Here is an 18,969-nt window from a genome sequence, read left to right on the forward strand (position 1 = left end):
TGTGAGAGAGACAGACAGACAGATACAGTCAGAGAGACGGAGAGACAGAGAGACAGAGACAGAGAGACAAAGAGAAGAAGAGAGAGAGGGAGGGAAACAGAGAGAGAGAGAGAGAGAGAGAGAGAAAGAGAGAGAGAGACAGAGAGACAGAGAGAGAAGAGAGAGAGAGAGAGAGAGAAGAGAGAGAGAGAGAGAGAGAGAGAGAGAGAGAGAGAGAGAGAGCGAGAGAGAGAGAAGGCACTAAGATTAATGAAGACTGACTGAGAAAACCTTCTTGAAGAAGGTGGGAATTTATCTGGGACTTAAAGGAAGTAAGGGAAATTGAAAGGCAGTGATGATACAAGAGAGCCTTCTGTGCTTAGGGATAGCCAGGGAAATGCCTGGAGTTGGGAGATAAGGTGTCACTGGATTGCAGAGTACATTGAGGCAATTAAAATATAAGCAGCCTGGAAAGTTAGGAAGGGGATGGGATGTGAAGGATTGTAGATAGTGGCAATAATCATTTATGGATGGTGGCAATATCAAGGGTCTGACTATCTTTGTGTATAGATAAAGTGAGGGGAGGGGAAGAAATAAAAAAAAATGCCTTTCTTGATAAAACAAAACAACTTGATGAAACAAAGAAACATGTACAATTTTAAGAATGGGAATGAGGGAAATATTTGGTCTGGCTCAGGATGCCAAGACCTTTTAGATTTCCCTTGTCCCCTTTAAAATAGCCCCAGTCTACCTATCCTAAAAACCAAACAGAGGATTTTACACTTAATCCCGAAGGCCAGTGATGGGCAAACTTTTTAAAGAGGGGGCCAAAGGAAAGGAAATGCTCATCTGTCAGTCTGTTTCTAAGGCAACTCTTTTGAAGTTTCATTGTATTGTATCCTACTCATTGTATTTGTCAGATTAGGAATAATGTTGCACCACCAGATAGAACATTTCAGGCTCCCGCCCCCCCACCCCCCACTCTCAATCTGGCTGCAGGCTGTAGTTGCCCATCATTGCCAAAGACAATAGGGAACCATAGCAGTTGACTAGATAAGATAAACACTGTCATATTTCACACTTTAGGAAGATCAATTTGACAGTTGAAGGGAGGACCAATTGGAGTAGGAAAAGATTTGAGGAAGGAAAATCAGACTATTGCAACAGTGCAGGATTGGGATAAGGGCCTGCACTTGAATGGTAGCAGTATTAGAGGAGAGAAGGGAGCATATAGGAGAGAGATTTTAAAAACAGAAAAAGACACAGCCAGTGGGTAGAGATGCTCAGTGGATAGAGAGCCAGATCTGGAGATGAGGTCCCAAGTTAAAATCTGGCCTCAAATACCTCCTAGCTGTATGTCCCTGGGCAAGTCACTTAACCCCTTACCTAGCCCTTACCACTCTTCTGCCTTGGAACCAATATTTAGTACCTATTCTAAGGCAGAAGGGAAAGATTTAAAATATACAAACCTAAATTATTATATAAATGTTAACTAATATTTATCATTTATATAACACTAGAATATTTGCAAAGCATTTTATGTATTACCTCATTTAATTTATTATTATTGTTGTTATTATATGAGATTCACTTACATGTGCTCATTGATTTCCCACCATCCATGATCACAGCCTTTCATATTCTTCTTGGTTATTGTATAGTTATGAAATTTTAGTGCTATCCCTAATGTTGGCAATGGAGTCTGTGGAGGAAAAGCAGAAGGTCAGGAAATGTCTTTTGATCTTAGTGCATATTTGTGTGTTGTATTGTGTCGTTCATCCTTCCTTTTCAAAGAGAACCAATGATATCCCATGGTGATGTCCTTTGAGGGGCAGAATATTTTGTCCTGTCCAATTTGTTCTTTCTTTTAAAAGACTAAGTAACTATTTGGAATGGGATTTTTTTTTTTGCCTTCTCAAGGGGTTGAGAAAATGGAGGAAAATGTAGGAGGAAGAAAACATAGATATGAAAATAAAATTAGAATTCATTTTTAAAAATAAAAGAATCAGTAATAATGAAGCATGATTTGAAGTTTTATAAATAAATAGAAATGAGCAGAACAAGCTAAAGGACTGAGTCAACAACATTAAGCATAGTGGAATTATAGAAAACACATTGGTCTGTGTGTCAAGAAAATGGGAGCTTGTCCTTACTTTCTTTGCCTTATTCACAGTCACTTTGACTTTGTCATAGTCACCTATGTCTTAAATAAATCATGTCACTTCTCTATATTTTAGTTTCTTCATCTACAAAATAAAGGAGCCCGATTAGGTGATCTGCATAGATATTTCCAGTCTTGTTATTTCTAGTTTAGCTTTGAAAAAGTCCCTTCATGCACTACTTGGGGAGTTATGAATGGATCCAACCATTCTGGAGAATAATTTGGAACTACATTCAAAGGGCTATAAAACTGTGCACACCTTTTGACCCAGCAATACCACTATTGGGTTTGTATCCCAAAGAGATAAAAACAAAAAGGGGAAGGATCTGTATGCACAAAACTATTTAGAGGACCCCTTTTTGTAGGGGCAAAGAATTAGGAAGAGAGGGGATACCCATCAATTGGGGAATGGCTGAATAAGTTATAATATATGATTGTAATGGAATACTATTGTTCTAAATGAAATGATGAGCAGGAGGAACTAAAAAAAAATCCTGGAAACAGAGGAACTGAAGCAGAGTAAAGTAAACAGAATCAGGAGAACATGGCACATGGTGACAGCAATACCCTACGATGAATAACTGTGAATAACTTAGCTATTCTCAGAAATATAATGATCCAAAATAATCCCAAAAGACTCATGATAAAAAAATGCCATCTGCTTCCAGAAAAAGAATTGATGGAATCTGAATCTAGAATAAATAAAACTTGTTTTAGTTTCTTTCTTAATTTTTTTTATTTTAGTTTCCTTCCACAAATGGATTAATATGGGGAAATGTTTTACAAGATTGCTTACCATTTCAGTAGGAGTGGGGTTAACAAGGGAGGGATGGAGAAAATTCAAGATTCAAAATTCTTTAAGAGTGGTAGAAATTTTTTGCATGTAATGAGGGAGGAATTTGATTAAACTAGATTAAAAAGAAAGGAAAAATCATCCTGTTTAATAGAATACAACTCCTTTTGAAATTTCAGATGACAGTTACTCATAAAAACTTTATACATGTAGCTAAGGAGGTTAAATTGTTTAGAATTCTGAGTATGGCTATCTAGCCACCATCACCCTCATTATATCCCACAAATGCCTAAAGACACTTACTGAGTGACCTTTAAGTTATCTTAGGAGAGATCCATCACTACTACTGAGAACCCTTCATTCCTATAGAATTTAAAAGTTTACAGTCCTTTCTTTAGATGACTCTGTGGAGGTATATGGTTTCAATGTCTTTGCTATTTCAAAGATGAAGAAACTGAAGCTTAGAAAGGTTTTGTAGACTTGACTACCCAACTTTACAACTGTCAGAGTCAGGATTTAAATTCAAGCCATCTGAATTCAAGTTCAGCATACTTCCAACCATACCATGTTTGAGGAATAGCTCCTTCTCACTAAAGAAAAAGAGAATACAGTACAGTCTTTTCTGAGCTCCCAATTCAAGTTCAGCTGGAACTTAGAGGCCAACAGTTTACATAGTTACCTTAAAAGAAGAAACCATTTCCCTTCAAAGCTTAGTTTAGGTGCCACCTCCCTGGAAAGCCTACCCTGATCTCCATAGTTGTTAATTCTCTCTCCTCACATTACTTTTTGTGTATATGTTATATTCTCCCAGTAGAATATAAGCTCCTTGAGGAGAAAGTATTTTCTTTTTCTTTGTGTCCCCTGCACTTAGTACAAAACTTTGCATGTTGTAGACACTTATGGATGTTTATTGAAGTCAGTTTATATTTATATCAATTCCCTTGTCCTGTCCTTTCCACATACAGAATAATGGACAAAGAGAAAGGGACAATAAATAGTTACGCCACACCACTAAATAATGGGAAACTGATAGATTTGGAGTCAAAGAATTTGTGTTCAAATACCAACTCTGCTGCTTACTCCCTAAATGACCTTGGGCAAGATAAAACCTGCCTGTATCTCTGTTTCCTTATCTGTAAAGTGAAGAGACCCAAGGAATTACATCTAAATGCCCTTCTAGCTTTAAATCCAAGATCCAAAGAAAAACCACCACATTTCAGTGCTCTTCTAGGTGCTTTGGGAGATAGAGAGGTCCAAAACATGACCCCTGCCCTCAAGGGTTTCAGATTTGGGAATTATAGAATATATAGTCTATGTAACAACAATAAATAATCACACACAGTAGAATGTAATGAAATGTGAAAATTGTATGATTGCAGATGGACTCCTATGAATTGTAAGAAAAGAACAAAAGAAATCAACAAGGCTTAGAAAATGGTGAAGAAGACTTCATGGAAGAGGTAAGACTAGAGGGAATCTTAAAATATATAACAGGAAGTTTTCCATAAGGAGAGAGAGGGGTGAATGTTCATGGGACACTGGTCATATTGGAGGGACAATGGCCTGACTAATGCCAAGGTATGTGATAGTCAATAATGGAATTCATAAAAAAAAAAAATGGGTGAAGAGGGGTAGATCATGGAGGGTTTCAAAAGACTGAGGTGATAAATAACAGGAGGCTATTATAGGTTGTTTGATGAGGGTGGGGATGATTGAATGAAAAAAGTGTTTTAGATTAAATTATCTGCAAATGAATAAAAGTTCATATTTAGAAAGGGGATAATTCTCTCTTTCTGTACAAATATGTCCAAAGTTTCCATTACTCCTTAGGGCACTGAGAAAAATTAAGTAATGTTATAAAAATTCTCTTACAGTGGCTGGAATTACAATTCTAGGCACTCACATAGAATCTCAGAGTTAGAAGGGATGTTAGAGCGATCATTCCAAGCTAATGTATATCTGAGCCCTCTTGGCAGCCCGCTCCTTGTGAGTGGCCATCCAGCTTCTGCTTAAAAATGAATCAACTGCTTCCTGAAGAAGTGAATTCCACTTTGGGATACCTCTGATCTTAACTCTTTCCTTTCTTGAAACCTGTACCCTAGTTCTGCCATCTGAGGCCAAGCGTCATATGTCTAGTCTCTCCTCCACGTGACAGCACTTTACACTTTGCAAGACACCTATCAAATCCCCACTCTAAACATCCCTAGCTTTCGTAGGAATTTCACTGCTTGGAAGATTATTGTTTTGACATGGCCCTTAACATCAAGACAGAGATGAGAAATTTGTGAGCCTTACAATTGCTATATTCTTACTTCCTCTCCCCCATCCCCTGCTGAATCTTGAAGTTATGACTCCTGTGTTAACCCTCCACCTTCCATCTGACTTATCAGAGGCAATTAGATGGTGCCCTGATCCTGGAGTTATGAAGATCTGAGTTCAAATCTAGGCTCAGATTCTTCTTGGCTATATTACCCTGTGCAGTGACTTCACATGAATTTGCCTCAGTTTCCTCAAGTGTAAAATGGAGATCCTAGGGGCTTCTATGTCCCATGGTTGTTCTGAAGATCTAATGAGATAAATTTGTAAAGAGTTTAGCAGAATATCAGGCATAGAGTAGGCCTTAATAAATACTTATTCTCCTTACCTCTATCCCCCCCTCCCCCCACCAAAAAATTTTATAAGCCATGATGAGTCTAATTTTCCAGTCTTAACAATATGTATTTATTTATTTATTAAACCCTTATCTTCCATTTTAGAATCAATACTGTGCATTGGTTCCAAGGCAGAAGAGTGGTAAGGGCTAGGCAATGGGGGTTAAGTGACTTGCCCAGGGTCACACAGCTAGGAAGTGTCTGAGGTCAGATTTGAACCTAGGACCTCCCATCTCTAGACCTAGCTCTCAATCTACTGAGCTACCCAGCTGCCCCTAATATATGTTCATTTTTAAAACCCTTACCTTCTGTCGTAGAATCAATACTAAGTATCAGTTGTAAGGGTAGAAGAGCAATAAGGGCTGGGCAATTGGAGTTAAGTGACTTGTCTAGGATCACCTAGCTAGGAAGTGTTAGAATCCAGATTTGAACCCAGAACCTCCCATCTTTAGAGTTGTTAACAGTATGTTTCAAAAAATGACATTAAAACATGTTCTACTTTCCACTACCTCCCCTCGCCAGGTATATCATGTTCTAGTCAGTTACCTGCTTTGCCTGTGCTTAATTCTGATTCTATTGTGGTTAGTAGTCTAAAATAGTACTCATTAATAAACCAAGTCAAATTATTACAGAACTGGAAAGAACAGATATGAATTTTCAAAACTTGACTCTGTCCCCCTCATATCCTATGTCTATATCTATGTTTTATGTGGGGAATCTTAATCTATATCCAGAATCTTTTCTAAACTAAACTTACCTATTATTCCTAATTCCCAGTTTTATTCAGGGGGAAAATCTACCTTGAATCACCACTAACATACCTTTCAAAAAAGAACCCCTTATGGTCATTGGGGAGCTCATCTCCAAAAGCATACAGAGGTGAAATAGAGCTGCAGAAGTCCCGCAGCCTTTCCTCTTGTCTCTCTTCCCTGAGTTGGGTCACCCTGTAGTCAGGGTCAATAGCTAACTATTCTAGTGAGGCTGAAGACATTGATTTCTTCACCCCTTCACACCTAATGCTCAGTGAGGGGATCTGAAGGGATCTGACACAGTGCGAAGAGGGGGAGATGCAGAAGAGGATGAAATGCCTTGGAAATGTCTTGGGTCCATTCCGGGCTTGCCTAAAGAGTGCATTTAGGAAGACCCTAAGATTGTTCTTTCTAAAGGAAGAGGAAATGACTCCCCTTTCAGTCTGATTCAGTGTATAAAGAATTACACACAATTCTGAAATTATACCTAATTATAATAATAATGAAAGCAATAAGATAGCTCATATTTATATAATGCTTTGAGATTTGCAAAATACTTAGCATTATCTTATTTGATCCTCATAATTACCTTGGAAGGAAGGAGTTGTTATTATTCCTATTTTATAGATGAGGAAAATGTCACAGAGGTTAAAGTGACTTGCCCAAGGTCATGCAGCTATTTAAGTCTCTAAAATTCTATTTGAAGTCAGCTGGTGATACAGTAGATGGAGTACTGGCTAAATTCAGGGAAAACCTGAGTTCAAATGTAACCTCAGTTACCTTTTATCTGCATGACCTTGGACAAGTCAGTTAATCCTGTTTGCCTCAGTTTCCTCATCTGTAAAATGATCTGGAGAAGGCCATGGCAAACCACTCTAGTATCCTTGCCAAGAAAACCTTGAAAAATGACTGAACAACAACAAATTTCCTGACCCCAAGTCCTAGCCTTTCATGCTGCTAAGGTAGCTTTCAGACCTGTGATTTCCTTGGTATAGGAAATTCCTGGGTGAGGGAATTCCTTCTATCAATGCAAGCTGGAAATTTCTATGTAACTTCTACTCTTTACTGAGATACCTAGAGCATTGAAAGTGACTTGTCCAGGTCCAACAGGCAGTGTATATCAGATCCAAGACTTGTATCAAGGTTCTCACAGGGCTAACTTTCTATGTATTATAAGAATAATTGTTGTTGTTTGTTTGGTCCTTTTTCAATTGTGCCTGACTCTCTGTGACCCCATTTGGAGTTTCCTTGACAATGATACTGGAGTGGTTTGCCATTTCCTTCTCTAGCATAAAATTCTAAATAATGCTTTAATGTTGCAAAACACTTTACATATGTTATCTCACTTGAACCTCATGACATCCAGAGGAGGTAGGTGCTGTTATCATCCCCATTTTACAGATGGACAAAATGAAGTCAAAAAAGGTTGAGGCTTGTCTGTGGTCACACAACTCATAAATATCTGAGGCAGGATTTCAACTTCGGTCTTCTGAATCTATGCTAGCCTCTATCCACCATTGCTTGATTGCCTCTTTTAAAAGGCTAGGTCCTTGGCTTAATCTGAGTGATGTGAAGATGGGATTAATTCTCCCCTTGCCCACTTTTAGATTTAATTATCAGAAGCATATACACCTCACTTATCCTTAAGAATGGGGAGGTATGTGACCCACATGTCCTATAGTGGGTGACAAATCAGAACCAACTGACTGCCCCCTGGGCAGTCCTAAGCAAACTAAGCCTACAATTGGTCCATGTAAAGTGGAAAGAATGCACAGGAAGTGACCAAAAAAAGTGTCTTTAAAAGCAGTGGCAACTTCCTATGAAGGGAGTTCTTCAGAGTTTGGAGTTCGAGTTGGAGGCTGGTGAAGGATCTGCTTCAAGGACCTGAGACTGAAATTTGGTGAGACTGTTCTTGAATCTCTCCTTTTGAACCACCATGTGGGTGAGTGAAAAAGGCTTGCTCCTTTTCCTGGCTTTTCTGGAGAGGCCCCTCATCTTGGAAGCCTCATGACTAGAACCCTTGTTTAATTTAGCTCTGGGTCCCCCTTTGCTGGGGCCTCTGAAGCCCTGCCTGTTTCAGACTGGGCAGGAGTAATTATCTACTCTCTCTCTCATTTCCTTACTTTCACTTTTTCTCCTTTTGTAAATAAACAACAACAAAAAGTCATTCTGACTTGAGTAATATATTTTTGGCAATCACACTTTTATGCATTTAGTACAACCTTTAATTTTTAACCCTTACAGTGAATAGACCCATGAAATGGACCACATGAACTTGGAGAAAAATCTACCAGCATTCCATTGTTTTAGAAACCCCTTTCCCCACTTCTCAAACAGGACAGGCCAACTCTTCAGTGCCCCACAACTACCCTCTATTCAAAGCAATAAATATGTCAAGGAGGTTTTTACTTGTTGGTGTGGTGTCTTCCAGCTCCTATTGCTTTTCTAAGTTCACCAAAATAAATTTTGGACTTGTGCTAGGGTGAGTCAAGGAAAGGGAACCCCAAGAAGTGGGAAGTAAGACAAAGAATTTCTCTCTTAATTCCTGTAGAAGTAAGGACATCTGTATGTCATCTCATTGATTAAAGGGTACCTGGTATGGGGGAAACTATTCATTGTATGCTCATTGGTATTCATTGATATGAATTGCTCAGGATTTATAAGTACCTAAAGAACTTCCTAAGGGATAACCAGATGCCAAAGACGTAGAGGTTATGGAAAGTTAATATTATTCAGAACCCCTTTTTGGCACACCAAAACAACCTTTGGATTTAAAGCAAAAAACATTTATATCTGAACTTCTGAACTGTATCTCTCTGAGACCATAGGAGGAGTCCTTCTCCCTCTTGTCTATCATACTAGAAGATGCCGGACATGCACCTTGCAGCTATTCTAAACGTAGGGTGGTTACTCCTGGTATTCAGGAGACCTGCCTCTTGTCTGGACGGAGGTCTGAGTCTGGCAATCAAGAGGCTTGGGAATAAGGGACTTTAAAAAGGGCATAAATTGGCAGAGGAAAGAGGAAGTCACTCTCTTCCCTTGGAACCACAGACCTAGGAGGCAGACAGTCTGGCTCTGGGTTGGGGCAGCCTGCTGATGGAAGAGGTAGCTGAGAGAGCGACTCGCCACACATAGCTCAGGCTTTTCCTTTTCTTTCTCTGGCCTACTTTTTATTATTATTATCTTTTTTAAGCTCAACTTCTGTTTTAGAATCAATATTTCTATTCAATACTATGTATTGAATATTTCTATTGAATTTCTATTGAATTGAATATTTCTATTCAATACTATGTATTGGTTCCAAGGCAGAAGAGCGGTAAGGGCTCAGCAATGGGGGTTAAGTAGTCCATCCAGGGTCACACAGCTGGGAAGTGTCTGAGGTCTGATTTGAACCCAGGATCTCTTGTTTCTGGGCCTGACACTCAATCCACCGAACGACCCAGCTGCCCCCTATTATTTTTTTTAAACCCTTATCTTCTGTCTCAGAATCAATATTATGCATTGGTTCCAAGGCAGAAGAGTGTTAGCCTAGGCTAGTGATGGGCAACCTTTTGAGCTCAGTGTGTCAAAATTCACCAAAAAACTGAGCATAACTGGGGTGGTGTGTCACTTTGAGAAAAAAACCCATAATTTTGTGATATTTATAGTTTAAATAACAAAAATGCACAATTGTAATTATATAACTATTTCATAAGTCAAAATAGGTAAATTAATATAGGTAGAATTGTCATCTAGAGTGCACAGAGTGTCTACACTACACTATGGCAAATGTTTCATCCTTGGCCTGTGGCCCCATACTTCTCTGTATGTGACCTCAAGAAGCCGTGTGTCATCAAAAATGGCTATGGGTGTCAGTGCTGACATGCCTGTCATAGGTTTTCCATCTCCGGACTAGGCAATGGGGGTTAAGTGACTTGTCCAGGGTCACACAGTATGGAAGTGTCTGAGGCCAGAACTGAACCCAGGACATCCCATCTCTGGGCCTGGATTCAGTCCACTGAGCCACTTAGCTGCCCCCTTGCTTTTTATTATTTAAAAAATAATTATAAAATTAAGATACAGTCTCCGGAGTTTAAATCATAATAAGCACCAGGCCTGGAATCAGGAAGACATGAATTCAAATCTAGCCTCAGACACTTCCTGGATGTGTGACCCTGGGCAAGTCACTTAATTGTGTTTGCTTCAGTTTCTTAATCTGTAAAATGAGCTGGAGAAGGAAATGGCAAACCTCTCCAGGATGCTTGCCAAGAAAACCCCAAATAGACTCATGAAGAATTGGATATGACTGAAAAATAACAACGAACAATGCAATAATGCTTTGCCACCTCTTTATATGTGGACTGAATTTTAAGGGGTGCTTAATAATAACAAGAGTAAATATCATTTTACCCAGTTTTTCTCATGGTTGGTTGAGATGGAGATAATTTAGTTTTGTTTCTCTACTACCACCTAGTGGCGATGTCTATATGTGCAGCTGTAGCAATTACACTAAAGGGAACAGTGGGAACCTCAGATATTAAACATCCAATGCAAAGCTTAACATAGGCTGATTCCCCAGACAACACTGGAGAAGAATAACTAGAAATTCAGAAGAAAGGGGAAACCAGAACCATTTAGAAAAGGGTAACTAACCTCAGGATTATTATATGAATATTGCAGTAGCTAACAATTTGAGGGATCCATCAACCAATCAGCAAGCACCTATTAAATGCCTACTGTATGCTGGGAAACAAAGAAACAAAAACAAATGAGCCTCATAGCATCATTAAGCCATAGGATTAAAAAAATCCTTTTTAGAATCATGTAACCATGTTAAAAATGAATATTAATAAATGCTAATAAATAAATAAATAAATTAATTAAAAAAACTTTTTACTTTCTGTCTTGGAATCATTATTGTATTGGTTCCAAGGCAGACAATCAGTATAAGCTATGCAAAGAGGTTTAAGTGACTTGTCCAGGGTCACACAGCTAGGAGGTGTTTGAGGCCACATTTGAACCCAGACCCTCCCAACTCTAAGCCTGATTCTCAATCCACTGAGCCAATAACTCCTGAACCAGTTCCTATGCCTTTGGAAAAATATCTAACTCTGGATTCCTGTTTCATGAGAACTAATCAACTCCAACAGAGAAGGATAAAGCCAGACATGACATTACTAATCATCTTTTACACTGCCATCCTACAAAGGAGAGAGGTGATATTTAGAGAACCCAAGTGACATCATCACTCAGAAGAGACAAGACTAGAATTCATAGCCTCCTAGTCCTTTGTCTTGTTCCTCAGTTATATCTGACCAGCCCTTACTCCCTTATTATCAGTTTCCAAGGGCAAAGGCATTTGTTTGGGCAGAGGAGGAAGATGAGAATAAGTGTAAGTCCTCCAGTGCCTCAGGGTCTCAGTTCTCTAGTCTACTCTTCCTTGAGGATGCTGTCTACTGCCATCAGGTCAAGAACTTAGCTCCAGGATCTTTGTTTGTTTTTTTTTTTTTTTATATTTTTAAAACCCTTAACTTCTGTGCATTAGTTCCTTGGTAGAAGAGTGGTAAGGGTAGGCAATGGGGGTCAAGTGACTTGCCCAAGGCCACACAGCTGGGAAGTGTCTGAGGCCAGATTTGAACCTAGGACCTCCTGTCTCTAGGCCTGGCTCTCAATCCACTGAGCTACCCAGCTGCCCCCAGCTCCAGGATCTTTGAAAGAGTGACATCATCCTAATCCCATCTGAGGTTTTCATCTCATCCTTTCCCCATGGCCACCAAGTAAGAGATCGTTCTAGATAACATTCAGAGGAAGAGAAGTTATTGGACAGTGATTTCATTACTTTAGGAAATTCACCAGGAGGAAACTCATTCTCAATATTCTTATTGGAAAGCTTTGAGTCCTTAAGCAGACCAGCAACTACTGAGTTAACAATTTTTCTCCTTGATAATTAAGAATCCTGAACCCTAAAAAATATATTACTTAGACAAGATCTAGACGGATAATCTAGTCCAGACGATCTGACCAGGCCCAGATCTGTAAATCAGGAAGACAGGACTCAATTAGTAAACATCTCCATGAAATATATTTCTGCTCCCAGAATTAACCCCTACTAATTGGTGGTTGGAATTTGGCCCTTGTCCTTGTACTTATATCTCTACTTTTTAGACTTTAATGGGTTGTGTATGATTTGTAACCCCTTCACAGCTGTGACTCTTTCTTTGTGTTCTTTGTTTGAAACCAGTATAAAATAAACCCCAAATCCCATAGCATTAGATCAACATGGGCTAACCACTAGTCTGGTTGTTCTCATTTTCTTTTTCCTGTCTTAACAATCTGATGCCACAAAACGCCACTCAGGACCCCTACCATATAGAGAGCTGGCTCTCTATACATTTCCATTTACAAGGATTGCTGTGATCTCATAGGTCTTTTCTTTAAAGCTCTGTCCTGATAACATTAGATTCTAATTGAATGATCTCTACCTAAAGCAGGCTGAGTCAGTCCTAGGTCATCAAATCTGCAGAGGAAGTGTGTGTGGTCCCTTGTGCCTAACTAGTCATGTGATAAGATTCAGAGCTTAGAGAGTCCTTAAAGATCATCTAGCCAAACCTCATGATGGCACAGATGAGGAAATTGAAGGCCAGAAAGGAGTCTTTTTCGAGGTCATAGAGTTGGCTGAACCACTGTGGGAAAATGCTAAGCTCTTGATCAGGAAAGTCAAGGGGAAGCTGAAACCAAATTAATCAATTAAAGAGAACCACAATTTATTCTCTTTAGATATACAGTGTAGCTAAAATTTTTCTTCATCTTCCTACCATGCTCTGTGAAGGAAAAGAAATAACTTTGAAAGAAGGGTAGGTAATAGACTGAGAAAGAAGGCACTTTTTCTGTGAAAGACAGCATTCCAAGTCTTTTCTCATTAGTAGACTCTTTATCTCCATTTCCTGACCTCCTTGGCTTCCTTCAAGTCCCAGCTAAATTATCATCTTTTATAATTAATCATATTAATTCTAGTGCTTTCTTTTTGTTGATTATTTCCCCTTTATCCTTTATGTAGCTTGTTTGTGCATAACTGTTTGCATGGTATCTCTCCCATTAGACTTTGAGCTCCTTAAGAGCAGGAACTATCCTGCCTTTCTTAAGATCCTCAGCTTTGCAAAGGGTTTTAAAAGAATGCCTACCCTTTGACTCAGCCATACTACTTCTGGGCTTGTACCCCAAAGAGATAATAAGGAAAAGTACTTGTACAAAAATATTTATAGCCTCACTCTTTGTGGCGGCAAAAAATTGGAAAATGAGGGGATGTCCATCAATTAGGGAATGGCCAAATAAATTGTGGTATCTGATGGTGATGGAATATCATTGTGCTGAAAAGAATGAAGAACTGGAGGAACTCTATATGAACTGGAAAGACCTCCAGGAACTGATGCAGAGTGAAAGGAGCAGAACCAAGAATGTAAGACGTTTCTACTAGCAGTGATACAATGACCCAGGACAATCTAGAGGAATTTAGGAGAAAGAACACTGACCTCATCCAGAGGAAGAACTGTGGGAGCAGAAATGTATTAGAAAAATATATGATTGATCACATAGTGTGACAGGGATGTGATTAGGGTTTTGATGTTAAAGGATCATTCTACTGCAAAAAATATGAATAACATAGAAATCGGTTTTGAACAATGATACATGTATTACCCAGTGGAACTGCTTGTTGGCTTTGGGATGGGGGAGGAGATGGGGGGGGGGAAATCATTAATCATGTAACCTTGGACAAATATTCTAAAAAAAAAGATCCCTGGCACCCTGGCATTTATCATAGTGGTTAGAACACAGTAGGTACTTGATAAATGCTGACTGAATAAAATGAATAGTAAATGTTTAACTCTTCAGATCATGAAAAGAAAAGAGGTCAAGAGGTATTACTCTTAGAGTTGAATAAGATAGGTGGCATAGTGCCTCAGTGTGAAGACAGGTAAAACCTGTGTTCAAATCCTGCCACAGATTGAACAAAGTCAATTAAACTTTCTAGCACTTAGTTTCCACATCTGTAAAATAAAAGGATTAGACTCAGGGGCCTCTAAGGTCCTTCAAGCTCCAAATCTAGGATCCTATGATCCTAATTATGTCTAGCTTTTATTGAATTTAGAATGTACTTTATAATGCACTAGTGCTTTAAATATGGAGCAGCTAGGTGGTACAGTAGGTAGAGTACTAGGTCTGAGGAAGACTTGAGTTCAAATTTGACCAAAGACACAAAACTAGTTGTGTGTGCAACTCATCAAACAAGCCATCAAACACTGTTTACCTCAGTTCCTCATCTGTAAAATGAGCTGAAGAAGGAAATGGCAAACCACTCCAATATCTTTGCTAAGAAAACCCCAAATGGGATGCTTTCTCCACAATAATGTAAAATAGATAGTGTATTATTATGCACATTTTATAGATTAGGAAATTAAGACTCAGAGATGTTAAATGATTTGCCTAGAGAAAAAGGAAATAAGCATTTACTAAGTTCCTACTATAGCCAAATGCTTTGCAAATATCTTATTTGATCTTCACAGCAACTCTAGGAAGTGAATGCTATTATTGTGCCCTTTTTATTGTTGAGGAACTGAGGTAGACAAAAGTTAAGTGACTTGTCCAGGGTCATATAGCTAATAAGTGTCTGAGAATCTAATCTTAGACACTTAAACTCAGGCTTATCCTCAATCCTGACCCAGCACGCTTTCTCTTATACCATATAGCTGTTTCTATGAGAGGGCTACATAGTCAATAACAAAGTCAAGATTTGAATGATGCATTCAGACTTTGTCTTTTATTATTTCCAATGTATTATAATATTTCTATTTGTCAATATTATGGATATGTGGCAGAGTGGATGGAGTACTGGATCTAGAGTCAGGAAGCCCTCAGTTCAAATCTGACCTCAGACTTGCTGTGTGAACCCTGGGCAAGTGATTTAACCTTTATTTGCCTCAGTTTCCTGATCAATAAAATGGGGTGCATGATAGTACCTACCTCCTAGAGTTTTTATGAGGTCCAAATGAAATAATAATTATAAAGATCTTGATACAATGTCCAGCACATAAAAATTATTTATGGATGTTAGCTATTATCATTAGTTGTTTTTTTTTTTTTTCGTATTTGGGTCTTTCAATAAAAAATCTTATTTCTTGAAAATTAAGACAACTCTGAGGTTCCCTATCAGATTGGCCAATATGATAGTAAAGAAAAAAGTTAAATGTTGAAGGGGATGTGGCAAAATTGGGACACTAATGCATTATTCGTGTAGTCATGAACAGATCCAACCATTCTGGAATTATGCCCCAAGGGCTATAAAACTGTGCATACCCTTTGATCTTGTTTTACCTCTACTAGGTCTGTATCTCAAAGAGATAAAAAAGGGAGTGTGGAGGGAGAAAGGATCTACTTTTACAAAAATATTTTTAGTAACTCTTTTTTGTGGTGACAAAGAATGGGAAATTGAGGAGATGTCTGTCAATTGGGGAATGGCCAAAAACATTGTGGTAAATAATGGTGATGGAATACTATTGTGCTATAAGAAATGATGAGTAGGATAATTTTAGGAAAATTTTGGAAAGACTTACATGAACTGATGCAGAGTGAAATGAGCAGAACCAGTAGAACATTATACACAGTAACAGCAATATTGTATGATGTTCAACTGTGAAAGATTTAGCTATTCTCAGCAGTATTTGGATCCAGGATCATTAGATCCACGACAATTCTGAATGACAAAGAATGCTATCCACCTCCAGAGAAATCACCGTTGGAGTTGGAATGTAGATCAAAGCATTTCACTTTATTTTTTCTGTTTTGGGGGGGATTGTTTTATAATAATAAGCAATATGGAAGTAAGTTTTGCATGATAATATATATAACCCAGCTAAAATTGCTTACTACCTCTAGGAAAGAGGAGGGAAGGAGGAAAACAATTTGGATCTTACAATTTCAGAAAATGTATGTTGAAAATTGTTTTTGTGTGTAATTGAGGAAATAAAATTTATATGTTTAAAAATGAATTGCATTTAATTAATTTTTAAAAAAAGAAATATTTTTTCTACATAAAGAGGCATGGTTAGTTGAAAAAGCACACTTTAAGCAATAATGAAACATGTATAGAGAATGCCTAGCTGTTCAGACCGTAAGGCCTAGTAGCAGCTTATCCTAATTGTGGGCCAAATACTTAGGAGGGAATGGTTGAATACTAACAACTCAGAGCCCTCATAGGAGATCATCAAATAGTATGGTCATTGATTAAGAGCCAGGAGAGATATCAGAAGTTATCTAGTCTAACTTCCTTATTTTGAAAATGAGAAAAAAATGAGGCCCATGAGTTTAAGTAACTTACCTAAGGACAAATAAGCCTGGTAAATGGGAGAGCTCAGATTCATCTCCATTTCTGTGACTCCAAGTTCAGTGATCTTTTGACTATACTAACTTCCACTGTGGAAAAACCTTTACAGAAAGAGGAGCCTAGAAGAGCACTGTCCCAGGTGCTGAAATTGGGATCTTTGTTATATTTCAAGTTATTGACATCAATGCCAAAAACCTGATCACCAAGGGCATTACCCTATGGTTCCTCAGTCCATTTGCTGTAATGTAGACAAGACTTTCTCTTGCTTGGCCTACTCATCTGAATACCTATAAGATTATTTTTTCCACTTTTGTTTTAGCTGAACATTTCAAAAAACTTTGCTGGTTACAAATATATCTTACTAAAAAGTTTTTTGGAGGCAAAGCCTCAACAAAATAAATTTCCGATAGGAAGGGATACATGATGGAATAGCAGGTAATTTCCCTAAGATTCTGCTCCAAAGTCTGTAGTCCTATTGAACTGACCAGGTAGGAATGTTTAAATGAACCAGAAGGAAAGCCAATGAATGGATGAAAATTTTATGATAAAGTACTCTTTGGCTTAAATTCTAGAAAGCTCTAGTCTAGACATTGGCTTCTGGCTTAAAAATGTTGCTTTCTCTGGAGATGACATACACTGTTTGTGCAAAGATATTTTTAGCTGTGCTTTTTGTGGTAGCAAAAAATTGGAAAATGAGGGGATGTCCTTCTATTGGGGAATGGCTGAACAAATTGTAGTATATGATGGTGATGGAATACTATTGTGCTATGAGAAATAATGAAATGATTGATTTCTATAAGGACTGGAAAGACCTACATGAACTGATGTGGAGTGAAATGAGTAGAACTAGGAGAACATTATACACCGTAACTGAAACATTGTGGGATGATCAAATGTAATAGACTTTGCTACTAAGAACATTACAATGATCCAGCACAATTCTGAGAAAATAATGCTCTCTGCATCTAGAGAAAGAACTGTGGAAGTAGAAATACAGAAGAAAACATGTAATTTATCACTTATTTATTTGGGTATATGATTTGGAGTTTTGGTTTTAAAAGATTACTCTATTACAAAAAATGAATGATATAAAAAAGAGAAAAAACTATTCTCAGACTAACTTCAAAAGCTTCATAATTGAAGATGTATCCAAGATGCCACTGCAAGTGGGAGTTACCATAGAAACCTGGGTTGGGGTGGTCAAGGGAGGGGAGCTAAAGATGCTGAGAATTTAGGACACAGAAGTATCCATCCTTTCATTTGATTTTAAAGCCACTAGTACCACAACTGTAGCAACTGACTCTAAGTCAGACTACCACATTATATCCCTCTCCTAGATTTTTCTCCATTCTATTGCAAATTTTCACCATATCCCAGGATTTCTGAGTCAAGGGAGATAATTCCCTGAGCCTTCTACTTTTGGACCCTTCCAATTCTAAAAGTTGGACCTTTATAGATTTAGGAGAAGGAAGGGAAGTCTTTGTCATCTGCTGGCTGCACTTCAGGGGTCACAGGTTGACTCACTGTGAGAGGGGCCAACTCTTTCCTATAACTGCATACAGTTTTATTTGGCTTAAAGGAAAACCAACCACATATTAATGAAGGTAAAGATACATAGAAAGTAGGATCCTGATGTCTCTTCTCTGTCCTTTCTTATCCTGTCTTCTTCTCAAAGCTGGTCCTGAGATCCATTCTCAGGTTCTCTCTCACCAAACACATATGCCAGAATTCCTATTTATTGCTCTTCTGTGATCTCAGGAAAGATTTCTGGTTATAAACCAGTTTCAAAGAAGCCCAGGTAGAGTCACTCTCAAAGATTAGTTGTCTCCCCAAACTGCCACTCCCCACTCTCAACAATAAGGTTGAAGTTTGTAAATCAATAACAAAGATCATTCAAGGGCTGGTGTTCCCAGCATTCTTTTTCCAACCTAATTGGGCATTTATTACTGGAAAGTAGTGAAAATGAGTATAATTTGAGACCTCACAGTGCAATGAAAAGAACTATTTCTGGAAGTCATAAGACTAGTTCAAATATAATCCAGATACTCAGTATTTTAGCCCATGTGGGTGACCCTAGGAAGATTATGTTATTACTTTTAAGTATCATTTCTACAATAATAAAATGGAAGTAATGTTATTTACACTATTTTTCTCTGAGAGTTGTTCTGACTAAAGCAATGTTAGCCTTAAAACACTACATAATTTTGGACTATTATTATGGAAGGAAAAGGCCTAAGATTTTCTTTTTGGGTGGGGTCTGGACAATGTCTCCAGAGTCC

General features: G+C 38.2%; 1 protein-coding gene across 1 annotated transcript in view; it reads right to left on the reverse strand.

The window, feature by feature from the left end:
• TMPRSS7 (transmembrane serine protease 7) overlaps positions 1–18,969 on the reverse strand; it is a 93,808-nt gene that overhangs the window by 36,836 nt on the left and 38,003 nt on the right. The window contains exon 10 of the mRNA XM_044666785.1: positions 1,575–1,681. Within this exon, the coding sequence (XP_044522720.1) occupies positions 1,575–1,681 (107 nt within the window). The remainder of the gene's footprint in view (positions 1–1,574; positions 1,682–18,969) is intronic.

This window comes from Gracilinanus agilis, chromosome 3 (assembly GCF_016433145.1).
Source record: "Gracilinanus agilis isolate LMUSP501 chromosome 3, AgileGrace, whole genome shotgun sequence".
Taxonomy (NCBI): Eukaryota; Metazoa; Chordata; class Mammalia; order Didelphimorphia; family Didelphidae; genus Gracilinanus; species Gracilinanus agilis.